This window comes from Colius striatus, chromosome 23, assembly GCF_028858725.1.
Source record: "Colius striatus isolate bColStr4 chromosome 23, bColStr4.1.hap1, whole genome shotgun sequence".
NCBI lineage: Eukaryota > Metazoa > Chordata > Aves > Coliiformes > Coliidae > Colius > Colius striatus.
This window is the reverse complement of record NC_084781.1, coordinates 4,716,493-4,743,924: the sequence shown is the minus strand read 5'-3', so window position 1 is coordinate 4,743,924 and position 27,432 is coordinate 4,716,493. Positions and strand designations below refer to the sequence as shown.

Genomic DNA, 27,432 nt, shown 5'->3' with positions numbered 1-27,432 from the left:
GATTGTATATATTCCACTTCAGAACCCTGGGCAGAAAAATTGCTTTACTGCAGGCTGTTCAAAAGTGCAAAGAAAACTGTATTTCCCTTACTGATTTAATGCACTGAGTACTGATGTTTTGCTGGTGACTAGTGCTTATTCTTTATGTTTACAAGTTTATTGTGTATATGGTAACTTGAATAATCTCAGTTACTTAAACTCAGCTGTTGGTTATGATGATAACACAACATTTGGTTTAGTCCTATGAGGATGGTTGACAACTGCTGATGGGTAGTGAATGTGTTCAGTTCATATAGTATAGCAGAAATTGGAGAAGGAGGGTCTGTGTGTTGGCATTTGGAGCATGCTTTGATACAACAATTGAGGGAGTTGTGGTTTCTTGCAAGCATGGATCTAGCTGATAAGAGCAAGTATATAAAAGCTGTATACATGCTCTGCTTAAATGGAAATTATAACACTAATTTTGTATGTTTGATGATCAAATGTTACCTGAAAAGCAACTGCAGTCACTGTGTTAATAGTTGCCTGGTTTTAGCACTATTAGCTCTCCAGAGAATAAGGCAGGAAGTGTCTTGTGGGGCTGCAGCAGTGCTCAGCTCATGAGCAAATATTACAAAATTCAGATTAATTGACTACTGGGCCTCACTGAGATGCTGCCCAGCCTCACTGAGGAAATGCACTGTCATAATTACAGTGGTCTGACTAGCAACAAGAATACCTTTGCTTTGGAATTTTAAAGTTGGAGGCAGATGCACTGTTCTAGTTTCGATGGTGAAGCTTTCTGGCAAGATTTAAAACTGTTGGGTTTTTTTCTCTCTCTGCCCATCTCCTGACCCCTGGCATGGCTTTGGCTGTGAGCTTTAGGCATGATGACTGCTGTGAAGGGGGAGATGGAGAGCTCTGGAAAAGATTGTTGATTATGCATTGGCTTGAGGGCAAAGGAGAAATTGTCAATAGGACAGACTCTGAAATAAAATTAATTCTAAGGGCAGATAAGCCAAATACCCGTTTGAGTTACTGACAATGTCTGGAAGCACTTCAAACTCTTAAATTTCAGTGCTTGTATGTTCCTTCTTGCACTGAAGCTATGGGAGAGTGAAAGCACATTTTAGTGCATTGAAGAAATGAATTTCTGCATTTTCAGAGGCTGGGACTATGAATGCAGGTATTGCTACTTTTCTGTCTTTTCCTTTTTGGCTTTCTTCTCTTTTCCTGCTTTTAAAGTTAGGGAGTGTAAGGTTACAGATGCGGAATGCAGTAATGAGGAAGCTGATGTTGACTTGCTTATGGGATCAACATTGTGATGCACTTTCATATCTCTTAATTTTTTGACATGTATTGTACTGTGAAGCTGGGGTGGGATGACATCTACAGCTACAGTTGAAAATGACCTGTAAAATCCTTTGGAAAGCATAAGTCAAGTTTCCCCCTGCTCCACCTTTGTTCTCTCTGGTGAGCAGTTTATTAGAGCTTTTTTTGTGCCTGGAAGTATTTACTGCTGAAAATTTCCAGCTCTAGAGTGTATCATAACAAGGTATTGGGTGTTAAAACCATGTTATTGGTCTCGTGCTTTTATCTCTGAGTTATGACACAGTTTTAGCAACTATGTTTAGCAGTTTGCTATGAATGAAACAGATTTTGTCTTAGAAAATGGAGTATCCCTGTTCTCATTTTTCTCTCTTTTCAAATTGTCAACTACACAATAATTACTTGTCTCTCTCTAGTTTAGTATGTTGTTTTGGCATTGATTCAAGTTTGAATTTAGTGGTTAGCATAAATATTGTAATTTGCAGCTGTTTTGAGAGACTGCCTTTTATTTTTTTCTTAGCAGGCTTACTGGAATTGGTTGAACTTAATTGAATGACAGGATAAGCAAAAATTTGTTTGGATATGCTGTTCTGAAATGTTTAATGCTTTCTAAAATTGTTCATGGTAAAAGATCAAGGAAGGAAACAGTATGACCTTTTAAATGAAGCTCCATATATCCCATTTTCCTATGCCAGAAGCCATCCCAGACAATGAGAGACTGAAAGAGTTAGGATTCCCTTTCATAAAGAGAAGGGTTGTCTTGACTGTGCCGTAGATTTAGCAGACTATACAGCTGTCTTGTAACAAGTTTCCAGATGTGTACCGGAACTTTCTTGAGTTTTCATTACTGTTGCTTGCATTAAAAATTGTGCTTAAAGTTTTAATGATTTCAGTGTTTTCTTTTTTTGAAAGTGATTTTATTTGGGGCTAATGTTGCCATGCGTTAAACAGACAGATGTGGTTCAGCCTTGTGATGATTGACTCTGTAAAGTAGGTTGCCAATCTAATCCTAACTTGTGCTGATAATGTGCTTTTTAGTCAGCTGGCTGGAGCCCGGAAGGTGGGGTTTTTTGTTCAGAGCTGACCGAGAGGATTCATATGGTGAATCATTTAGTGAGGTGCATAATAAATTAGGTTGTATCTGAAACAATGAGAGCTATTTTGTTTTTTTATCTGTTGTACATGCCAAGTATCTGTGACTTGGTTTCTGTATCTCACAGAGTTCTCCTACTAATCTTTTTAAAAAGGGATTGTGTTACTGATTTAAGATAGAACAGCTGAGTACTGGTCAAATAATCTGGACAGTGTTTCTACTTCGGCAATTGTTGATCTGCTTTTTTACTGCAAAAATAATTTCCTGTTTCTGTACCTCAGTTTCCTATTTTTCAAACTAAGTTCCAGTAATTTAAGGCACGTTTCTAAGGAGCTGAAATAAAGCGTTTGTATATGTGAAACAGCGGTTTTGTAAAATTATTAATTTGTCTGATGTAAGCTCTCCTTGTCTACTCTGACTTGCAGAAATTCCTAAGAGGAAGCTTCTGTATCTGTAACTTCTGCTGCCTGTTATGTAATGCAACATACTTCAGATACTCAAAAGAAATATTAACTCATTTGCTCATCAGATTGTCTTCTGTTTCCGATAAAGCGTGCCCAAACTAGCCAAAGAGAAGGTTTCTTATTTATATGCTGCTTGTGGGTTGCTGGTTATTTCAGACCAATAACAATTTATGAAAGAACATGATGTATGCTGTGAAGGCAGTGAGGGTGAAGTTAACCACTCTGCCTGTGTGAAGTCTTGCGTGGTTCTGCGCATGGCAGAAAGGAATTGTCTGTAGGTGATGGAACAAATGTGTAGTTAACAGCTGCAGGTCAGGCAACGATTGTATGCTGCTGTCGCTGCTGGCAGAAACTGTATTTTAGGATTCATATCATTTCTGTAAAGGCAGAATGTCAAAGACCAAGATGTGTCTAAGTAAAAATAAAATGTATGGGACTTGAAAATAAGGCAGCGTTAGGCATAGAGGAAGGAAAGAAGGTACAGTTTTTCTTTCTCTTGGTGACAAGAAAGAAGTACCATTGTGAATGAAGTATGAGAGTTCTGACCTTTTTCTTTCTGTGGAAAAAAAACCCAAACGAAACAAACATTCACCATACTTTACTGAAGTCCAGTGCCTCTGACATCTTTGTGACTTCTCAATAGGTATCTGCAATCTAAAAAGTAGCACGCTATTTGTGTACCTGAAAACGCTTATTTGTCTCTCAGATGTGGCTAAAAGATGCAGGTCATCTAGTGTCTAGGTTTGGTTGTAGAAACTCAGCCAGCAATGGTGGTAATTTAATTCAGAGCTCTTTTTGCTGCTCCATGTTTTTTTTAACGGGGGTGTGGACTCCATTCCTTGGGGACCACTTTGCTTCCGCTGTATGGAGCTCTGGGAAGCTGTTCTTTTCCCATGCCTGGCTCCTTATTGGGGTAAAGGTCTGTGAATTCTGCATAAATATTTACCATATCCCAGCCTAACCATCTGAGAGCTGCTAGTGCTGTTATAGAACAAGGGGAAGAGCTTTGCTTATGTTGTTTGCAGGGTGTGTGGCTTGTATATGAGCAAGCAGTAAAGCATTCTGTAATCGGTAGTGTAATCGAGACAGTGGGGATCAAAATTGTGGTTTCTTGGCAAAGAATGATGGAACAAAAAGATTTGAAAATACTGGAAAGGGAAACCTGAAATATATAGACTTGTGACTAATCTTGTGTTATGTTTAAATCCACTTTTTCTAAAAGGACAAAGAAATGTGGCTAAATGAAGAGGAGATATCTACTTTTACCATCTTTCCTGTGTTCATAGGAGAGATTTCTTTTTTAATGATGTGAAAAGTGGCATCTCTTTGCCATATTTTGTTTCCTTGTCCTCCTTTGCTGCTGTTGTCCAGGACAGTAAAAATCTCACTAGATTTAAAATAGTAATACCACATTTACAGTCCTAGCCATATCTTTGCTAGCTCAGGTTTCTTTTAAAAACCTAGTTGCACCAGGCTCTGTCTCCCTTATTTTGGTCAAAGATTATTCCACCACCCCCCTCTGAATTGTTTTGTTATGTCCTGTGACTGAGAGAGTACCAAGGGAAGGAAATCTGGGAAATAAGAGTAGGAAGTAAGATATAAGCTTCCATTCCTGAATCTTTCTTGTTTTTACACTGTTTCCTGGCAGCTGCAGTGGTTTGTACTTGAAAGGAATGCATTGTGTTACTTTTTCACAAAAGTTGAAGGTAAAATAAAAATAAAAATTAGAAGTATATTATGCAAAAAACTGCAGCCAACAGTTAAGTGTGTTGTTAAGATAGTCGTGACTGGTCTGTGTATTTCTGCAGAGATCATACTGGAAAATGACCCTGTTAAAAATGGATTACTCCTATGCCCTTCCTCAGGGTAAGAAAGAAGACTTTGTCTCAAGTTGCAATGCATGCCACCTTTGTGATCTTTTGAGTGTGGACATAACAGGCTTCAAAAGGTGGTTGGTGCATTAGAGAGCAATGTTCTTGCAGAAATTCAGTATTTCAGGAAGGAAGCAATCCACAGGACTGGCCCTGTTTACTTAGACCAGTCCCTTCTATATTGTTTTTGCAGTGTAAAAGAAACGTTATAGCATGGAATGAACAAGTTCACCGTTCGACTCTCAAGAGTTCATTCTCATAGTAGTTCTCATAAAGTGCTGCTGCTGTGTGCTGTGTTTAAATCCTTTTTCTACTTGATACTTTTCCTGATAGACTGAAATTTCATTTGGATTCTTCAAAGTGTTTTTCACTTCCTTATGATGAAGACAGCAGTATGTATTTCTGAAGATTTCAAGATTGTTTCATCGTACAAACACATTTCTTCTCCCAAGTGTTGATACCAGTAAGAGAGTTTTTGTGTTCAAGGAGATTGAAATATGTCCTTTCTTGGTAAAGGCATAACACAGCCTTGTAGCATGTTACTGTTTTATTTCTCCATTTGTTCACTGACCTGAATGGTTTCAAATTAAATATTTTTTACATGCAGATTTTAAAAAGGAAGCATGATGCTCAGAGGAATTTGAGTTTTACAAGGATGTAACAAGCAATACTCTACAGTATTGTACATACTTGTTCTTACAATTGTAAAGCAACTTAGAAATCTTAAACCTGTGGCATTTCCCTGCAGTAGAGCAATGTGCAGTTTTATTGAAAGGTAGATTGAAGCACACAGCTAGGGAATGTGAATTTCTGTGGAGGGGAAGGGAGCAGATCTGGTTCTGAGGATCTGTTCCAGGCTCTGCCTATTGTAGTGTGGTGTTTGGAGTGCTGCAGTTGATAGGAGAATACCCCATGCAATGAAGGAAATGGGAAACAACAGGGTTTAGAGCAAAATGCGGTTTAGTTAAATAGGGCACGTTGACTGTCTCACATTGTTTCATTTCTGTTTTACTTAATGATGAGGAGCATTAAGGAGGTGAATTAGGAAATATTCAATTTAAAAATGTAATCCAGGTTTAAAAATATCTCTGTTTTGACACCCTCTTTATGCCTTAGCAGGGGCTGTTTGGTGCACGTGATTCTCACTCAGGCATGAGTAAAATGGATATGAAGCTCTGCTCTGGGATTTGCAATGACTTTTCCCTTGCTTCCTTAACTCTTCGTGACTTCATGTTTGCTTGATATATCAAGCTGTTGGTTTTTTTCTTTCTCTTGCCCCAGCCCCTGTGCCTTGGGCTGCTAGACATTGGGTAACTGAGCAGCTGGCTGCCTCCTGAGTTTTTTGTTTTCCTCCAGTTACCATTTTCTTTTTGAGAGCTGCCATTTGCTTTTCTGATTTGTGAAAAATTCCTAGAAAATGAGAAGCTGGGCAAAAGTTTCAAAATATGAACCAATGAAATACAGGATACGACTCTTTAGTAAATGATACTGCTTGCCACTGGAAAAGATAGAAGCATGGAAAATACAAGCTTTGGCGGGGAAATTACTGCATGCTTAGAACCACGGAGCACATAGATGTAGGGGTAGGAGTTGATTTCTTTGGCTTCCTGTCTACTGTGTAATTGTAGCCTTGATGCAGTTGTGGCTTGGAGGTTATATTTGGTAGCAGCACACATTAGACTGGGCAGCACAGAAGTTGTGGTAAGAGTAGCCTGAAAAATTTGGTCATGAGAACTGAGGAAACTGAACTGAGTTTCTTTTTAATAGGCTTCATGATTTGGGAAAAAAATGGGATTTAATTAGGAATGGTAATTCAAATCAAATCACCAGAATTATTTTGAACAAGTTAGATGGTTTTGTGGCAAAGGCTAAAACAGAGATCTTGCTTTCACTCTCATCCTCCTGTATGTGGCAGCCTGGATGCTTGTTAATGGAGAGCCAGGCATCACAGTGCCTGGGGCATGGTTAGAGCCCTGGGAAGATTTACATTAATCAAACACAAACAGACAGTGTAGCGTGAAGAAATTTCTACCCCGCTAGCAATGCTCACAAACTTAATTAGGTTATTGGGGCAGAAAAAGAAAACAGCCACTTCACCCTCCAATCCTTCTTCCCCAGGGCTTGATCAGTCACATAAGCTGCAAGAGCAGTAAGCTCATTGCCCCCCTCTTTTGACCTCTCAGTTTCTTTCCCTGGATGATAGAAAGAGAGATGCTTTCATTCTCGCCCTCTTTCCTGCCCTCTTCTCTTCTAAAACAATACAGGGGCTCTGTTTTCCTGAGACTGTGTGCTTTTCAGGTGCCGCGGTTGTCGGGTGTTTTCAAAATGCCTGAAACCAAAACACATGATGTGGCACAGTGTGACCCTGTAAAAGCCTGAAAGTAGATTGAAGGAAAAATCTCACTGCCTTACGCCAAGCTTTTGTTCCCGTGCCTCATGTGATGGACTTGCTTTGATCAGTGATTCAATGACATGCGTGCACATATGTGTATATAGATGTACATAAACATCCACATACCTAAGTATGTACAGAGCATGTACATCTATGTATTGTATACAGAGAAATACATATATTAAGCATGTATTGTTCTGTCCTCTAGGACAGCTGGCAATGCTAAATTTTAACATCCAAGCTCGTTTCTGCTGTCTTGTTGTATGCAATCTCTGTGGGCTGTACAGGGATGCTGTTCACTGCCTGTCCATTAGCTGTGCAGCGTTGGGCCACAGCTGAGGGTGGTTGGGAGGAGGTGGGAGAGAAGAGGTGGAGTTTCTTCCCTTCCCTCAAGTGGTCAGTGAAACGATCAGGCAAATGCCTCTCAAGGATATCGGATAAGCATAAAAACCCCGAAAGCTCCCAAGAGGGGAAGCTCATGCTCCTTCAAGACGTCTTGGTCTCAGGGTACTCCCCCTGGAAATGGGCCTTTGGGATCTCCCTGTTCAGCTGACTTTGTCGTGTGAAACAGGTAATGTCTGAGAGTCTTTGTTCCTATTTTCTGATGTTTGAATATACTGAAAGATGAGAAAATAGCTTCCTTCAATGCAGAGGAGAGAGAAAGGATTTTTTCTTTAGTATCTATTGGAAAAGGATGGGAGAGGAGGCTTTTCAAGGGTTTTACCCCCTCTTATTTTAATAGCTGCTATGTGAATTGTAGTTACTCTTTTGTATTTTCAGTGTGAAAATAGCCAACTAAATATGCTTGCTGTGAAAATTTATGCCTTGATGTCAGCTCAAGAACAAAGGTTTTGACAGCTAGGAAAGATGTCTCAGACGTAGGTGCTGGCAGCACCGTCTTCTTTCCATTTCCCAGTGCTGTATTACATATCAGCATGTTAGCAGAACCCTCTCAACCAGCTTTTGCAGTCTAAGTGAATGTGATTATGTTTTAAAATAAGCTCATATTTTATGCATCTCAAATATTAACTATTATTTAATAGCTATATATTAACTATTGACATTCAAGAAACCATCTTTGAATGTTTTGGATGGGTTTTTTTCCTGAATACTGTTTTCACTGATCTCTTCCTTTATCAAAATTTTATTGTAAAGTGTTCTAAAAATTGAGCAAATTGCTTAAGCAAATCAGTAGAGGATACAGTGAAGGTCTAGACAGTACTGTTGGTGCAGAACTGAGACAGTATTAATACAGTGACAGCCATCAAAGCATTTACAATAGTGTCTACTAATGTATGGGTATGAGGATTTGATGTAGAAGAGCTGTGAGATGCTTGTCACTGCTAGGAGGATGTGAATTTTACATATCTACAAACACATGTATGTACAAAGATTGATGGGGTTATTTTGGTAGGTTTTTTTGTTATAGAGTGGGTATGCTACAAGGTGATTACTTCCATTTGTGGACAGATGCTCATTTTCTGTAGGTGCACTGTAGGTGGCTCTGACATGGAGGTAACTGTCTAATATACTGAGCAGCAGCCTGCAAGTTCTTGCAAGCGCTGCTCTTGCTGAAGTCAGTGAGAGTTGGCACTCGTCATAGTTGTGCCTGTATGAGGAGGAGGTACCAAGAACTGGTGTAAGCGAAGTTGGTGGGTAAACAAAACTGGTGCTGATATTTCTGATAGCTTGGTTATCTCTATATTGCTGCCATTTGTCTTGAGGAATTTTGCTGCCATCTCTTCTTAGCAGCTGGTAGGTCTCCTGAGTAAATGTGTTTTCTTTTCTTGTATTTTTATTTGTTTTAAGGGACCCTAGAGGAAAATACTAATACAAACATATTCAAAGGCCTATTAATAGCAATGTATTTGACTCTCATGCTGTTCTCAGGATCTTGAGCCATTTTACAAGTTCCATGGCTTTGCTGTTTTTTTTTTCCTGTCTTCTGTCTTATAGTAGAAGAAAGAGAGCTTGGTGTTGACTTGAAATCCTAATCTGTGTTCTGCTCTGGTCCTTTACAGTTTGTCTTTCTGTATTTGTCCTGTAATTTAGATGCAGGGAAAGATGAAATGTGAAGGAGCAAAGCATGCCACAAATGCCTGTATTAATTTTTCATTTCTCATGCAGTATCTGCTATGTGCATCTTATGTCTTGTGTTTCATCTGAGAGACCTGCGTTTAGAAGAGAAATTATAGGTTTACATATCCCAAAAACCTCTTTATTTTTCATAGTCCATGTAAATAACTAAGATGACTTTAGCTTCAGTACATATCATTGCTAATGTAGTTTGGTTTAGATCAAATATTTTATCTTTTTGTATGTTCTGAGAAATAAAGGTGTCTGAGAAACTTTCCATTAATATTTTTAATCTCTGAGTTAGTGCTAGGATACAATCCCTCTTTGGGGTGCATCTGCTAAGTTGAAATGTTCGATTAGTTGCATATTTTTAATTTAGTCTCATAGTTTAGATTTATGTTGCCCTTGGTGTTTGCATCTACATGAGTAAAACTTAACCATCAGAATTGGCTATAGTCAAAGCTGTGAAGAAGTAAGAGCTACTAATATGCCATACAGGTTAAGCAACAATGTGGTAATGATTTCTTGGTCCTCTCTGTGCTACAGCTTTCATTTGTAAACTTGTGTATTCAGTTTTTCCCTGGTATAAATTAGGCCACTGGGAGCACTTTGCCTTTGGGTAGTTTAAGACATATTAGCTGTAAATTAGTTTATTGCAGCTGGCAAATACTGAGAAGCTTTGCAAAGGTCGTAAGGGTGCCTGTTGTCTGCACATCCCATGCAGAATGGGTGTAGTTTGACCAAAGCTTCATGACTGGGTGGGAGAAGGAAAGGCAGGGCTGAAAACACATTCTGTTTGAGTGTCTGCTTAGCTTTGAACTGATTCTTAGTTCTGATGAGCAGACAAGTCTTGGGTTTGAAGTGTCAGCATTCCATTTCTAGACCAGTAGATGTGCATAAACCTTTAAAACAAGCTAACAAGAGAATTGAAGGAAAATTTAAATCAAGACAAGGTGCCTTACTTGGAGCTAAGTATTTTAGTCATGCTGACACTGTTTTTCACAGGAGTAACTTAATGAACTTTTGCATTGTACAGTAGAGCAGACAAACTGGTAATACCTTTTGAATATATAAAGCCATCAGTCAAGGCATTGCTGAGCTATGTACATCTGCTAGTGTTTTCAAATTGTATTAACATCTATATCAAGGTAAATCTCCAGTGAAATGTTAAGTCATAGATCAATTGGTAACTTTGCCTTGTTGTCCTTTTGAAAGACACATTGGTGGCATAGTAAATATCCCTTAATGTGGATGCTTTCTTACTGGTATCTAGCACCCGAGCTACATTTATTAGTTACAAGTTATAGAGGTGTGGTGTTCCTGTGCCAGGCAACTGTACTCACTCACCAGAAATGTGAACTCTGGGCCAAATATTCAAATGTGGCTCTGAACCTTGTACATATATTTGCCAAATGTAAAGCTGGATAATTGGAGTTAGTGTTACAGTATTTTGAAAGCTCCATTTTCAGTTTTTACGTGCACTGTGGGGTTTTTTTCTCCTCCCTTTCTAATTGCTATCTTTTGCTGTTTTTAAGAACTGTTTCCACACTGCTCTTGTTGCTGGTTCATAACAACCACAAGCTAGGTATGGCAGTAATAAGGAAATAGGCTGTGTGCCTAATGAAATACAAAAACTGCTTGACATGCTGGGCAACACGAGTGATCTGCGAGGCCCTTATGTGTGTGGTGGGTGAAAGCAGATCGCATGGCAGTCGATGGCTTTAGGATTCTATGGTTGGTTTAGGAAAATAAAATTGCCTGGTGTGGTGCTCTTGTTCCTCTCTCTCTGACTTTGATTTTTGTGCATCTAACTAGAAAGCTTTTCCAGACGCGGTGTAGGAGGAGTGGTGGCAGGGAGGCGGGGAGTAGAGCTGCTTCCACTGAGCCAGTTCTCTATTGCAATTATTGGCAAGCAAAGCAAACATTTCATTTCCCCGTAATTAGCTCCAGTTTAGGGAGGCAGGTTAATTTTGACTGCCACGCCCTGTCTGCACAAGAAACCTTGTTGCTTTATTTGATTCTTTCATAGAGTAGCAGTCTGTGGGCAAAGGGATTTAAAATGATTTTCAGAAATGAAAACTGGAGAAAAGAATTGGAGCACACACGTTTTGCACTTTTTGTTTTTCTCTCAAAGAGCTGAAGCTCAGGTTACCAAGATGATACGAAAATGTGGAGAAAAGGACTTTTTGGAGCTCCTCTAGGATGGCCAAACCATGCATATTTCAGCTGCTTTTCCTTGCTTTAGGACAGCCTGAGCTCTCTATGCGTGGGAATATTTGTCTATAGCCTACTTAAATAAATGAGGAAACTGGATCATAACTTCAGAAGTCACAAGACTTGACCTTTCTCCTGTACCTGGACTATTCTGTTAAGTGAGTTATGCAATAAAAACTTGTAGCAAATGAACAAACTGTGGATGTTTCTTCTCTCTGTAAAGTAAATTCTTGTAATGGTGACACTTTCTGAAGAAGGTTTTTGAACAGATACTAGTTGTTTTTCTGTATTTCTGGTGTGGTGTTATTTCTTTTCACTTCAAAGATGTAACTTTTTTCCTTTCCAGAGGCAGAAACTGATGGATTTAGTAACTTATCACCAGTCACCTTGGGAAACTAGTAGGAAATCACCTACTAGTGATTTGGCAACCCGTGTTCATCATCAATTTCTGAAGAGTTTATTCCTGATCTGAACTGCATTCTGTGGACAAGCCACATCCCAATGGCTTGAATCTGGCTTTTAGGCTGAAGAGTTAAGGAAACATGAGCAACTTGGTTTATTTATGTTCTCCTCCACTTACCCCTTCCCCAGTTTTAGTTTGTCTGATTCTTCTCCATTGTAGAGATAGTAAACAATAGGTGTCCTTGTCTTGAAAGGCTGTAACTTCAGGCCCTGTAGATGGAAAGCTGATGCTTCTGAGCCTTGGAAGTCAGTCAGGAGTGGAAGAACAGTACTGGCGGATGAAAATGTCTCTGTCTCCTCCCCTTTGTAGAGTTTCTGTGGGGACTGAAAGTTCTTGCAGGGTCCTGGCTTCAGCAGCAGAGCAGCACAAAGGCCACATTGAGAATAGCTGCTGGGGAAGCCCTCCTTCCTTGCTTGCCCTGTAAATGCAGTTCTTTCTCCATGAAAAGCCCTGACATCAGCTCTTGGAAAAATCCAAATGCTTGTGTCATGGAAAATAGCTGAGGCACTTGCTTGGGCTGGGACTGAATGACTGAACTGTAGATGAAACTTCTCTTGAGATGCTTTTCTACGCTTTCCAAACGTTACTGTTCCTAGAGAAATAAGAACCCTTCCCATCTGAAAGTTGTGCAGCACAAGGGTGCTAAGGAGAGAACTGTAGTTGCTAGAGCATCATTCAAAGCACTTTGCTTGCCATTTTTCTTTCTAATTTCTTTTTTATTTAATCAGTTTAAAAGACACTGTTGCATGCTCCTTGTAGAACTGGTCATATCTGTCTGCGAAGGAACATTTCCTAGAAAGAGCAATGTTCATTTGGATGGACAATACTACCTCTGTCATTAGGAAATTCCATGTACCTCCTTGCATGGAGGCAAAATCTCCATGTTCTTGTCATGTTTTATGAGGAAGACTTATTTTCTGTTTTTCTTTCATCCTTTTATACTGATGTGGTGTTTTTTTTCCTCTTGCTCCTCTTTCATGCTGCTGCCTTCTCCTCACCCCTCTTGATGAAGCCTTCACCCAGAGTAAATCTGGGTGACTACAAGAATGAAAGAGAGAGATATATTGGTAGTGATACAGGTGTATGTTTTTAAAGCTCAAAGGAAACATCGCTGTGATGGAAAGGGGTTCTCACTAGAACCACTGGAATGCTTTCCCTGTAGAAATGCCTTCCTCTTGGAGTTCTGACCTTCTCTTCTTAAAGACCGTCAGAATCCTGCCAGCTTTCTAGGCTTGTGGATAAGTGTATTTTTTTTTCCTTGTTTTTTAGCAAATTGATCTTAAACTAATTTGTGTTATTGCTTAACTCAGCACTGTTGCTTGCCATAGTTCTGGTCCCTTGCATTGATCTTTGTACTGATCGATCAACAAGTAGGCTGGTGAGCTCTATTAGCTACTTTAAATTTTCTAATCTAGAAAGAAAATTCCTTGATGTATTCTAGTTATGGTGGGCCAGAAAAACAATATACCATTAACTGAGTTGGGGGTATTCAGTGATGCTTTATTAGGGCAAATCCAACACTGAAGTTGCTGGGAACGTTTAGAAGGTGAAGAGTCAACACAGAAGATATTAGCTATATGGGCCTTCCAGTCATTCCACTAAGCTTCTATGTTCCTTCTCAGAAAGCAGTGACAAGGCCTGTTCACAAAGCTGTCAGTAATCTAAAGCTAATAATGCCATGAACTATTCTTCCATGAGTCATTGCGTCAGCTGTGGTTGCTGCCTCGGACTCCTACAAAAATAACATGGAAGCTTTTATTGCCTAGCTTGGGTTTGCCTCCTTGTGCACTTGCTACAAGCTTGTAAGAGCTGCCTATAGGTTCTGACAGCTCCTAGGAATCCACACCGTTTGGGTCTTCTCTTCAGCCTGGCTGTTCTCTGGAGTGTCTGTGCATTACAGTCTGTTGTCATCAGAATGCAGTGGGTGTTTTTTGGGTTTTTTTCTTAGGAAGAAAACTGTGGTTTCCTGGGCTTAAGTACTTTGATATGGGGAAAAGATGACACTGCATAAAACTGCTCTTTAAGTGAGTTAATGCTAAGGTAAATAGACTTGATGTGTTGAATCAGTGTTGTCCACAGAATAGCTGATGTGGTTACAGCTGTAGGTTGTGAGCATTACAGTGAAATGGCAGACCTGTGTCTGCGTTTTTTCTTGGTTGCTAATAGTTGCCCACTTGCTGCATCTGTGTTTCTCTCTATCCGCCTGTCATCTGCTATCTCATCAGTTCCTTTTACTCACCCACTGTCCTATACATGGCTACTCCTTTTTGTTGTGACAGGAGACTGCCTTTAGCTCTATATTAAGGTCATGTTGGTACTGTTTTTGTTCAGGTCCTATCAGTGCTCTCCCTTGGGGCTCTTAAGCCCTGCAAGATACTGCTCTGGTGGGTATCTACATCTGCAAACGGGGAAAACAAACAGACTTTCCATTTTTTGTTTCTGCCCAGGAGTTACATGTTTTGTTCCAATGAAGCTTAAGAGGTACTGAAGGAGTTATACGCACAAGTTGCATTAGAAATAGTCATGAAATTGGTTAGTGATGCTTAATTGTCACCTGAGAACAGACTTCAGTTCTTCCAGCAATAGGGTCCTTAACTCAGCCTTTCAGAAGTGCAGCTGCCATTTACACATCTCGCTTTTTCACCAAAATCCTTAGAGGTGGTGCTTGTTAGAGGCTTCTCATCAACTAGTTACTTGGTGAAAACCTCCTGAGCTAGGATGATGTCATGTTAAACAGTTTGGTATTTTTACTTGCGGGGGAGTTGCAGATCTAACTTTGAGTTAACCTTTGGTTTTCATCTTCTCTTGCTAAATGTGTGAAAAAGACAAATGAGGAAACCTGGAATATTTCTCATCTCTCCTGAGTTTGGGGTAATGAGGTGTTTTTGCTGCTTTTCTTTCATATTTAGAATTCTGTAAGTATTCTGCAACAAGCAGAGTTGTTTAAATGAAACTAGTAAAGCAGTGAAGAAGCTTCTATTGCAACTGTTCAACTCTTAATTAAAGATTACTTCTGTCAAGCAAGCAGTTTCTGGCTGTTCTCTTTTGTATGGATTTCACAATATTTCTTACTCATCTCGGCAGAAGTTGTAGTAATTTATACTTGCACCGTGCAAACACACAAGCTTAATTTCAGGCATGTGAGTAGTCCTGCTGAAGTAAATGGAACTAAAGTTAGGCACATGAATAAATATTTCCAAGGTTGGGGCCCTTGTCTGAATCTAAATATTTTTGTCTTTGATCAGTTTTTGAGATAGCAGATACTTGAATTCTGGTAATATTTTAGTATTGGAGGGAAAAAGAGCCCAACATGGTTATCTGAATGTTGTGCTATTTATGGTCAGATATATTTTCAACCTCCCAGGCTAGAATGGAATGCTTTGTACTGTTGGAAGCTAGGAATCCTTCCTTGCTCTGGTGTGTTTTGACACATTAGATCTTAAAACTTATCTTTTTCTGTCTTGGCTTAGAGGTAGTTGTTAGGCACTGGTCCAGTACTAAGTGGTGCATGCATGTGTGCACTAACTCAGAGAAGTACAGATTTTAATCCACAGTATTACTAGTTGAAGGTCTGTTTTTCTCACTTGACTTTACAGTAAATAAATGTTCTTAATTTCTCATCAATAACAAGACATATTTATAGTCATTTGATGCATTTAAATCACATTTAAATTATTTGACCAGTATTTTAAAAGCAAAATGTGATGACTTTTCATTGTTTCTGGTATTCTGGAGAGTGGAACAACTTGTTTGAGAATGTGCTGATGTTCATCAGTTATCAGACAAAATGTCTACAGGGTTTTATTGTGTATCCTGAACTTGCCTGCAAGGTTTGGAATGAAGTCTCCAGCTGTTAACCACACCCTGCTGTGCCCTCAGCTTACACGGTGTTTACAATAGTAGGTGAAATACATGTTATATGTTATATCTAGTGGTGGATGCTATAACACAGTGAGGGGATTTTCAGTACCACTTTCAAACTTAGTAGTATTTCCAAGTGAAGATAAGTTGCAAATAGTTGTTGGATAAACTTGGAGGAGCTCTGCCATGTTCTTCAGTTATACTCCAGTTATCTGTTTACACTCTGCTTTCTGCTGTGCTATACAAGTGACAGTATTTGTAACTGAGGAACATCTTCAGCAAATCAAGAAGTGGTAGGAACTATTCAAGTAGGAAACTGGGAAAAGAGGAGAAACCTCTGTACAGAGTGCTCCCCACAGTCTGTCTAGCAGGGACAGTAAATCACAGTTGTCTTAGCTCAGATAACTCCATCTCCAGTTTCTGTGAATTCATAACGCTGTGACCTGGAGCGATTTCAGGTCACAGGTTTTCTGGGGAGGCTGAGGAAGTGCACCTCTAGCTTAGCTGAACAAAGACCAATCCCTTCCTACTCTATTGGTTTTATGGAATACCTCTGAAGTAAAGCAAGTACAGGAGAGGACCCGGAGCTCCTTCAGTCTCTCCACCTCTAGTGAATGTGCTGCATAGGCCTGAGAAGCCTTCCTGTGCTGGTGACCTGCTGCCTGCCCTGCTTCCCCACCACGTCCCTCCCTCTCTCCCTGCTTTGGAGAAGAAACGCAGGAAGCTGGCAGGTGGCCAAGGGGCTCCAGAGCTTCCGGGAGCTGCGCCCGGCGTGCTCCACAGCAGCAGGCCCATGGATGCAGCGGAGATGGAGCCCAAGGGGAGCGAGTAATATGCTCCTGCAACCCAGGGCCTGGGCATCTCTTCCTGTGGTTCTGTGTCAGCACAGTGGGAATTCCTCAGAGCTAGCTGTCTCCTTGTGAGTCCTGACTGTACTGAAGTGCCCAGAGTGCCGTGCCTACGGCTGTGAGTGCAAGCCTTAGGCTAGGAAGCTGTGGGATTTGGGCTCTCACTCACAGGGGTTTCTATGCTCACCATTCATGTCAAAGCATGGAAAAAAAATCCTGATGGTTTCAGTGCTATTTTATGTACAAATGCTTCAGAGTGAACCAAGTGAAGTGGTACAGCAGTAAACTAACTTCATTTTCTTCAGGAACGGTTTCTTTTGCTGCAGAAGCATAAAGCTGGAGTTCCAGGTTCCTGATAAGAAATTCTATATAAACATTTTCACTTGAATGCCTTATTAAAATATTTGTTAGTGTTAGGATTTATTATGCAGCTCAGAAATTCAAAAGCATTAGATAAAAGATACAATACAATTCATTTTTAAAGCATCTTTTCCTGCCTTTGAGAGAGAATAGATTTGTCTTTCCCTGAATTCCATTTTCTCCTTTTCTGCTTTTCAGTGAAACACTTGACTACTACGATACCTTTTTACCATACAGTGTTCATTAGATATTAAGTTCTCAGTCCATAAGCAGTACAAAAAATCAAGCTACTTTAATTTCTAGTGTATGCAGCTAGTTGTTATGAGAGAAAGATGATCCATGAGCTCCACGAAGGAAGGAAGGACCTACTAGATGTTGGGTTTGAGAGCACAGATTCTGCTTCTTTCTTAGTTCTCTTTGAAACCTTAAGCATACTGTTAATAATTCTTTACCTTGTTGAATCAACTGTAAATGGACTAATATTTGGCTGAAGTAGAAGAAAAAAAGGCATTACAAAAGTGTAAAATAGTTGTTAGTATTTAAGCATGAGTGTTGTTTTCTATCATAATGTTGAGAAACAAAGTTCATTAAACTGATGTTCTTTCTTCTTTTCAGGTTTCCTCTCAAAAAACCTACAAGGTGAGTTACTGAAGTTTTGACTCTATCTATATTGCAAATTATGATACAGCATTTTTGGAGGAGGAATGCTTTTAAAAGTTAAAAACAAAAGTACAAACACAGTACCCATTACAGGTGTGAGGAAATGAATACCTACATTAGAGTAGAGTCCCAAAACCATGGTTGATGGTATACTTAAAGTGCATGGCATAGCGTTACCATTTGCATTTCTCTTACGTATTCTGGCGGGTTATCTTACCCTGACATTTGAGATGATTAGAGAAAGTGACACTGGGGGGGGGGGTGGGGGTGGTACTCTAAATCTTTAATTTTTGTAGACAAAGATATTTATGATTTTCTGGGAGAGAAGGTAAACATTTCAGAAGCTTTTTTCAGTTTTCTGTAACAAATTAATTTTGCTTTTAAAACACTGTATGCTGTTGAATGATAAAGAGAACACACATGCTGTTACTAATGTCAAAAGTTAGTGAGACTGTTTCTGGAACCTTGGATACAGTCTCAGAGATACCAAGGGAGATCATTTTTCCACATGAATTCAGTCTGGGATTAATTTGTTTAGGTGAGCTTAATGTATACATTTCAATCTAAATTCCCTCTTAGCAAACAGAACTTAGCTAAGGTTATTTCCCAAAGCCTTGTCAGTTAGGCAATACTTCTGTGGCACAGTAGTCAGGATCCTCTGCTTTGGTTTGATGCAGACACGGCAGCATTCTGAGCAGAGAGTCTCCAGCTGACAAGAAACAGAAGGTTGAACGCTGCAGTAGTACACACGACTTTGATCCGACAGGTAAAGTCTTAAAACTTCACAGGTGGAAACCTAGCCTGCCATTTGAAAAGTTCTGGGGCTTGGAATAAAAATGGTTTTAATGTGTCAACAACTGTGCTGTTCAGAGTTGGGTTGTTGTGTGATTGCAAAGCCTTTTTTTAGGCATTTGATGTGAATATGGACTTGCTTTTAAACATGCTCATCTACAAAGCAGCTGTTAACGGTGCGAGAATAAACCTAGATTAGTGGTATCAGTGAATAATTATAACTACTTCCTCTTTCAGAAAAGTCAGTCTGAAATTTCAGTAGGCAAATACTCTTAATTGATTGTGAGCAGTTCTTTTTGCTGTTTTAGTTCAAGTGTGAAATTGGAGATGTTACAGGCTCGACTAGGGCTGGTATTCCTTCTTGGGGTAGTTATTTTTGAGCCTTAGTGGATTTTGATCCATCTCTGTCACTTGTAAAGTGAATTTGTACTTTCCAGCATGATATATTTTAAGGTAAATGTATATTTTTAAAGGATATGCCATCCTAATTTTTTAACATTCTAAAAGGTTAAATTAGGGTCAATTTGGTAAGCCTGTCTAGTGCTGAAGTTAGGATGGATGCAGGGATTCTTCATCCTCTCTCTGAAACACTAACCCAATAAAATGCATGACAGGCTCTTGTCTGAGCCTCCTGGCCCCATGCAATGTGCGTTTTTTGTGTCTCTGCATTCTGTTGTTCAGTACAGTCTTTTTTCCTGGAGCTTGTAGAAGACGACAGGAGTGTTGAATGTAAAGGTGATAGGACTTGTGGAATGTGTTTTTTGCGTAAAACCTTTGAGGCTGAAGTTTAAAACCAGACCTGTTGGTTAATGGCACTAGCTGCATGGCCCCCTCCTAGAGTGCACAAAATAAATGAAAATGGTCTTTTAATGTTGGATTACTTTAAAAAAAATCCTATAAGGGAGAAACCCCGAATTAGTGCTTGTCTTCTTTTCCTTTGTCCTTGGCAGTAGGTAATTTAACATTATTTCAGGTTGGGGTAGGTCAGGGGATGTCTCAGGCTCTAAGCCTGTTTTGTGGAAGGAATTTGTTTTCTTTGGAAGCAAACTTCAGGAATCTTCTAATCTGAATTTGATGTCATTCCAATTTTGAGAGCTGTTACCTGGCACCACTGTTGGGATGCTTGTGATCTGGTCTGGTAGATTAACTCTGTACTGTGGCCTTTATAAGGATGAATTGAGAATGCTGAACTACTATGCATATGTCAATTACCTGCTCTGGAGATAAACATTACCAGAGTTTCTATGCTTGGACTGTTTTAAATCCAGAATATTTTCTGTAGTTTATTGCAGAGAACTTCTTTTATTGTGTCTTAGATTCTGTAATAGATTCTTTGTTGTGTTACCCGTGTCTTCATGCTTGTATTATTCACTCCTTATTCCAAGTGTTTCACCTGTGTTTTGTTCACATCTTATTTGTGTTTTGCACGATTTAACCTAATAAATCAGTCTGTGTTTTTCATGAAGTTTTTTTTCTCATGTTTGGTCTCCATATTTTCTATATCTCTCTCTCCTTTTCTCCTGCTCTCGTGCAGATAGCTCCTCCAAGAAGACAAAGTCTAGCTCGGAGGAGAGTAGATCCGAGACGTATGGTAAGCTAAAGCAGCTGCTGCATCCTTGCACCTTTGCAGTCTGCTCCATGCTTTCTGTCTGTGCACCCAAGGCTTTTATCCTCTACATGATCCGCATGGTTGGCTCTGCAGCAGGGAATGGGAAACTGGGTTTAAATGTTGCTAGCAGCTTGTAGTTTTTGTAGTGGCTGGAAACTAACCTGTTCCTGGCAAGCACAGGCTGTCACCTGGATTCTCCTGGTATCTGTTGATAGTTGGGAAAACTTCCTGGGCTGCCCTTCTTGTGCCACCAAGTATTTTTGGCATTGTATGAAGACACAACTTATGCTGGACTCCAGGAGAGCTTTTGTGGTTGTAGCAGAGTCTGTGTCTTCGCTCTAACTGTAGAGATTAATGTGGATGAACCAGCAATTCATCTTTCGCGTTATTTGTAGAGGATCTTGTGTCAGTTCCTTCTCATGTTTCACTGAAAAGGGAAAATATATCTGTAAGTAATTAAAAAAAAAGTGAAAGGAATTTCACTCTTCCTTGCTCTGAAGAAGCAGTAACTTCTTTGGCAGTCCTAGATTGCAGTGTATCACTATTGTGTTGTGGGTTTGCAGACTGGAACAAATTGGCCTATAACAGTTTGGGATAGTAGTAGCCTCACACATCATTATGTTGTCAATATACCATGGTGGGTGCTGTTGTAAAGCACGTCTACCAAACGTAGCCTGTTTGCTCATCATCTTTATCTAGCTTATGTCAGCCTTCAGGCTGTGACACTTTCTCCATCCTACCCTTATGTCAATGACTTGTTGAATTCCCAGTCTTTAAAGATATTTGCAGAAATGAGAAGGTTATGTGTTCTCACATGTTAATAGGTGTTTTTTAGATCCTACCAGCTTCTTAAGGTGGTTGTACCTAGGCTGAATCTGCCCAGTAATGCTTTTTTTTTGCCTTTTTTTTTTTCTTCTTAATATTTAAAACAGTCTGTGATACTTTCTGATTTTTCTCTGTTAAGAAAATTGCTTGCTGCAAAACCTACTGTGGGCTTTTGGACACATGGAGCATCAGTATCAGCGTTATCATTCCAGTAGGATAAAACTGCCAGGTGTTAATGGCTGTGATCCAGCTTCTTAAACCACCTGTGTAATACAGAATGATGCTGTCATAGCTCTGATTGTAAGGCACTGTAAAAAAGGGAAAAAACTTTCATTTCCCCACCCTCACCCCCCTCCCCCCACAAAAGAAAACCCAACCCTAAAGAGTTCCTCCTAAACTAACATAGGCACGCTAGCAAAAGCCCTTTAGTTGGTGAAGTTTAAGGAGATGTGATGTATTTCTTCTGTGAAAGAGATCTCTTTTAATTCCCTGAAAATTTGAGTCACATACTTTACAAGAAAAACCACCAAAAATTGACAGTCATATTCTATTGCTCAGGATGTGAGACCTGTTCCTCAGAAAGCATAAACAGCTTCTGAGAGTGCCCTGATTTGCTTCAGTAGAGCTGGAAACCTCTTAGGGAGACCTAGCTTGCTGCAGCTTGTATGGCTTCCATGCTCAGAGAGAACAAACAGGGACATGGCCTGGTTGAGAAGCATGTCTTTTGGGATGATGCATCTGATGAGCCTGTGTTGCAGCCTTGAGCAGTTGTTCTCCTTGCCAGTTAGTGACAGCACAGTCAGGTTGACTGGATCCCGACGTCTGGAACCTGCATTCATTTTTGCCTCATGCTGCTTACCCATAATATACTGGAGGTGCTGTCAAACTGTTGTAGGTTAATTACAGGAAACATTTGGTATGTTTGATGGAATGTGTCTGTGTTTATACTTCTCTCTCAGTCTGTACAGTGTCCTGGTTTTTCATGTGTGGCAGAAAGAAACATGACTTCCTAATGTAAGCCTTTGCTTCCCCCAAAGCTTCCTGCAGATGCTCTGTCCATGTGCAGTATCTATGGGAGCAGTTTCCACTCATCCTTCCTTTCCAGTGGCCTTTGCTGTGTTGGACATTGCCCTGCCTTTTGTCTTTAGCCTTTACTTTTCCCAGGTTCTGTGGTATGTGTAGAGAAGTCTGCTGTTTGCTTTGGATGGAACCAAACTATTTAAAAACCTACAAGTAGAAATACTGTACTGATATTTTTCTTGCTGGTGACTGGATGTTTGCTGGCTCTTTCCTTGACTAGCCATTGGAAAGTGAATATAACAGCAAAGTCTTGAGTGACAGCAGGAAATGGGGGTGTGGCTTTTGTGTAGGTGTTTGTTCTTACCTCTTGAAATTTTTAATTAAGGAGCAAGAGACCAGAATTTCTTGAAGTAGGGAGGGGAGGGAGGCAGAGTGGTTAGACAAGGAAATTATTCTAATATACAGAAGTTAATTTCTAGTGACATGAAACTTAATGCAATATTTTCTTCTGTAAATCCAACTTTCTCATGTCTGTAGTCAACAAAATTTAGATGATCAGGAGATGGAGAATAGTTTCAGATGTGCTGTAATTTACTAATTAGGGCCCTAATGCCCCACAACACTTGATACTTGGTTCTCAAAGTAGAATTCTTGTCTCTTAAATAAACTTGAAGTTAGCTTCCAGGATGGTACGTGAGGTATCAGTTACTCTTCCCTTTTCTCCACAACTTGGTTGCTCTCCAAAGATAGCTTCCTTTCTATTTAGGAGTGATCAGTTTCTGGCCCAAAGATGAGACTAGACTGTATACACACTCCTTCACATATTCTCTCCAACTTTTGAAACTCCAGGTTTTACCCTGTTGAATTATTTTTTGGAATTGAATTCACTCTTCCTGGTTTTTTTCTTGCAGTTATTGTCAGCCTTGTGTCTTTATGTTGTAGCTACCATTTTTCCAGGCTCTTAAAAGGACTCTTGGGAGCACCTCATCACTACCCTTATAATAGCCAGAAATGGTTGGGAGTGCAAGGGGCACTTGACCACAGGGGTTGAATGTGTTGTTGCCATGGCAGCAGATAGTCCTATTTATCATGGTTAAAGTAAATGGTTCTTTTTTTCCAGAAAGATTACCAAGCCTTGTTTTATGAACAGTATTCAGTGCTGTTGTTATTGACAGTTTTAGCAAGACACTCTAGGCTGCACTAATTTCAAATGGTAGTTTTTGCACTGACTTTACGTGACTTCTGTTACCAGGTTAGTGGAAGAATCTGAAGAATGCTGCTAATGTGGCATTTGGTATGAAGATCAGGGTAATAACTAGAACTAAATGAAATTTCAGGATTTCATCCTATGAGAAATTTTAACTCTAAAAGCTGATAGTTTCATTTGTCTTGTGGAGCAGAGTTTCTGAAAATATTTTATAGAAATAAAGCTCCCCAAATGAAGCGAAACATTTGGACATTCTCAAAACCCCAAGGAGTTTGTTTTTGTTTATTGAATGATTCATTTCAAATCACTATATTAAATTGCATTTTCCCATTGTGGCCTCATGCCTCCAGGGAGGTTATAGTTCACAAGTCTCCTCCCATGCCATGTCCCACACAGTTTGATCAGAGGAAAAGCTACATTGTCTTATGGAAGATGGAATTAAGGTCTCCATTCCAGTGACTCAGGTTTTTAGGATGAACTCCTGCTCTATTTGTTGTGCACTGGTAAGGAAATGAAACTTCCTATTTTATAACTTCCAAGTATTTAAGAGCTGTAGAGAGAAGAAGGTAAGTGATCTCTTTACTGGAGAAGCTCTCAGACAATCAAAATGTAGTTGGCAAGGCTGTTTGAGACAGTCATTTTTACTATGGTGTGTCAGTGACCTTGAGACGTTCAGACTTCACCTTTCCCTGTTACTCAAAAAGCACACTTGAGAGGGGGGCTGGAGAGCTGCAGCCACCGCGTCACAGAGGGAGTAGTGCCACCTACTGAAGAGTTGATCGTCTTAGCTTTCCTTGCAACCCTTTTTTTTCTGAGACTGGTAATGTCTAACAGCTTTCCTTTTTAGTCTTAAACCTCTTCCACTACAGCACACGGTTAGCTGCTTTACTGTACTCTTGGCTTGAGGCTATTACCATTGAGTTTGGGGAATTATAACATACATAAGGACAAAAAAGGATTATTTTTTTTCTCTAAGCAGAGTGTTATGAATCCACTCAAGATATATGACCATGTGGTCTCACTCTGTGCACTTTAAGTGCAGTTACAATGATGTCTCATTTCATGACATTGAGACACTGCCATGTGAAAGCAGAAGTGGGAATAAGATTATTACTAATTTGACTTTGAGTACTGTCAATGATGAGTTCTGTTGACCTTGTAATCTTTACTAAGCTTCAACTAGAAAAAGTGAAATATCCTGGTAAGATGTTTCAAAGTGAATGACTCGTGATTTCCATCCAAGGAACGCTAAGAATCGGAACGCAGTAGCAAAAAAGATGATTGAAAACCTGACTGCCCCTTGCTAACATGGACTCTTTTGTGTTGCCCCAAACTCATAGACTTTAATTAAAGTGAGTGAAGTTGGTTTAATTACTAATTTAATGTAGAAGTTCCTGTGTGTACTTGTGATATCCAGGCATGACAGTAACAGCTATTGAAAACTTTATGTTGCGTGTCATTGGGCTCTCAGTGGTTTGTGGCTTTCCTTTCAGTCCATTCCAGAGTGTCTAATGAAGTGTTCAAGGTACAAGATGTGGGTTATGAAAACATTGCTGCTCTGGTCTTAAAATTCCACCAGTAAGCAGATTTTAAATTGAATGTATTTTACTTCAAGAACCAAAGAGAGCAAACGACAAGTTTGAGGGGTTTCTATCCTAATTTTTCCTCACAGCAGAATAAAGAGAGGACTCGAAGGTTGCTCTTTTTAGTCTACATGGTTCAGACAGGGAGTGCTATCAAAGCTGATCTAGTTCTGCAGGCAATAGTGTTATATTCAGAAAACTGCTGGAGAACTTCATTAAAATCACTCTAAAGCTACTGTGTATCTCTGTCAAGCATGGTGTCTCTCAGCTGGCCTACCTAGACCTCATTCTAGCCTTTCATATTGTGCTAGGAGAAGGGTTAAGTGTAAATACAGGGGGAAAAAGCAATTATGGACTAATTTGAATTCAAATTGTCCTAATTTCACTTGTCTCTGCATTCTAAAATGAAAAGGTGGTATTGGGTAAAATTAAGACTTGTGGTGTGAAACAGTTTAACTTGATGACTCTTGGAACTTAACTTATACTCTGTGAGGTCAGTGTATGTTACATTTCCTACTGCATTGCCCCTGCAATCAGATTCATTCAAGGGGGAAGCGTATCAGTAGACCCAAGGGTTCTGGAAAAGAAAGAAATTCAGTGGAAGGGCAGTGAGTACGTGGGGCTATACTGTGCCTTTAAACAAGGACAGTTCTTATGAGTCAAAAGACTAGTTAGTGTCTTACTCATAAAACCTGTACATCTGGCAGCAGGGTTTAAAACGAGCTGTTTTTATGAAATAGCATATGTTCCCTTTCCCACACCCCACCCTGGGGCATCATTCTTGTGAAGTGAGACTTGAAGAAGCTTGGTCATACAGGAGAATGGGAGGTACAAAAGGGAGAGGCATGTTCTTTCACTTAACTGTATAAAGAGGGTGTGAAAGGTGGTGGCTTTTTTTTCCCTCTGTCTGCTTTCACTTTGCATCCATTCCGTCAGTTTACTGCAGATCACTAGGTAAAGCATAATTTACTTCTACTTCATCATCAGAAAGGGAGTTACTGGGATATGACACTACTGCAGAAGTGCTGCAATGAAACCTTTTCCAGTACTCCCACACCTATTTTCATATATGCCACATGAGGAGAACAGGGCTGACTGGGCAGACAGTATTTTCACTTGAGGCTTCTCATTTCCATTAGGAGTTGATCCAGACAAGTGAAAGGAGCTGTAGTGGTGTGAGAGTTACAGACATGGGTACGACGCCACACTCTGTTACAATTCATTCCTTAAAAATGAGTCCAGAAGACAAGTCTCTCTTGCTGGGAGAGCATCTTCATGATTCCCGTTGCTCCTTCCATACAAAAAAAAGGTGCTGCAATTCTGGTATGGAGGACTCCAGTTCTTTCTCAAGATGCTAGTGTAAGAATTTTGCCTGGTGTGGCTTTAGAAATGAAGAAGTAAATCAAACTGTTAGAAATAAGGATGGTGTTCAGTAGCGAGCAGTTTCTGCTGTGTATGTAAAAGAATACCCAGGAAGCATTTTGCAGAGTTCCTAAAGTTGATTTTCAAGAAAAGGGCTCTAATTGTGGTAGCTCTTTGCAGTGTTTATAATGTGTTTATAACATGAGCAATCCTAACACAGAGAAACAAAACTAGTTGCTTTTGACATCACACAGCAAGGTAATGGAGGAGCAGATTCAAACTTGCTTGTGCTTCTTCACTGCTGCTGTCCAGGTTCTGTGCAGTATACCTGTGTGGAACAGAAGATATCCTGAGATGACAGTTTTGCTGAGAACTGGAGCAACTTTCCCTGCTCAATAAATCTATGTTAGTACAACCTGCTGATGTTAGTCTGAGAGATTTGTGACTCGAGTAGCTTGAAAAAGTTGGAGTGTTTTTGATGGTGTACTGCAACATGACAGCCCTCTGCTGTACGTCAAAGAACTATTAATACAGACAAAGGGAAATTGTGCTCATCGGTTCATGTATGTAGCTGTTCTTCTTTAAAAGCTGCTTTTACCTCAAGTTCTGTCTGATGTGCCAGAGCTGTCTGCATCTCTGCTGTTGTATATCTCTGTTTTGTGTAACTGAGGCAATAAGCTTGACCTGTCTTGACGTTCCTATCTGTTTCTGGACTGATGCCCTGTTTCTGTCTCCCATATATTTTCCCCTCTGTTGTATTGTACCAGTTTCTTTCAGTACTCTGTGATTATCTAGGAGGATAAGGTTTTGGACTGATGCCTAGCTTGTGTCTCTTTGTATTCCTCTCCTTCTCTTTCTCCTGCCCTTTCCCCACCTTTCTTATGCAGGTCTTGTTCAACGATGTGTTGTTATCCAACGGGATGAAAACGGATTTGGGCTGACAGTCAGTGGAGACAATCCAGTCTTCGTGCAGTCTGTCAAAGAAGGTAAGCAGACTTGCTGAATGTGCTAGCCAGCAAGCAGCCTCGAGTGTTTTCATGAGAATCAAAGAAACGTGTGTGCGTGAGCCGGAGGAGAAAACTCCAAGTGCCTTCCACATGGATGCAGTGACTGTAGCTTCAGTATCGACACAGAGCACTGTTGGGATGCAGCGAATCGCCTCCCAGCTGTCTGCTGTATTTGGAAGCTGACCTCTTGTGTCTGAGAGGAAGTGATGCTTTGAAATGTGGTGGGATTGTGGTTTGATGTATCCGCTGCAGAATGAGAACAGATCAACTCTAGTGTAGCTAACTCTGATATTTTAGTCTGATAGAGACAGAGGAAGCTTGGGTGAGGGCAGGAAGTAGCTTTGCATGGAACTACAGAAGTGCTGAAAACAATTTTTGCTTTCAATAGTTCTTCTGAAATTGGATCTAAATGTTTTC

At 40.0% G+C, this 27,432-nt stretch overlaps 1 protein-coding gene across 5 annotated transcripts in view; it reads left to right on the top strand.

Annotated features, from left to right (window-relative positions):
- The window catches only part of ARHGEF12 (Rho guanine nucleotide exchange factor 12), a 72,164-nt gene that overhangs the window by 12,265 nt on the left and 32,467 nt on the right, over positions 1-27,432 (top strand). For 3 of the 5 annotated variants that reach the window (XM_062013922.1, XM_062013923.1, XM_062013921.1), the window contains 4 exons: positions 17,566-17,589; positions 18,288-18,376; positions 19,937-19,993; positions 26,896-26,994. In XM_062013922.1, coding sequence (XP_061869906.1) covers positions 17,566-17,589; positions 18,288-18,376; positions 19,937-19,993; positions 26,896-26,994 — 269 coding nt within the window. The remainder of the gene's footprint in view (positions 1-17,565; positions 17,590-18,287; positions 18,377-19,936; positions 19,994-26,895; positions 26,995-27,432) is intronic. The other 2 variants (XM_062013927.1, XM_062013924.1) reach the window with 1 other exon arrangement.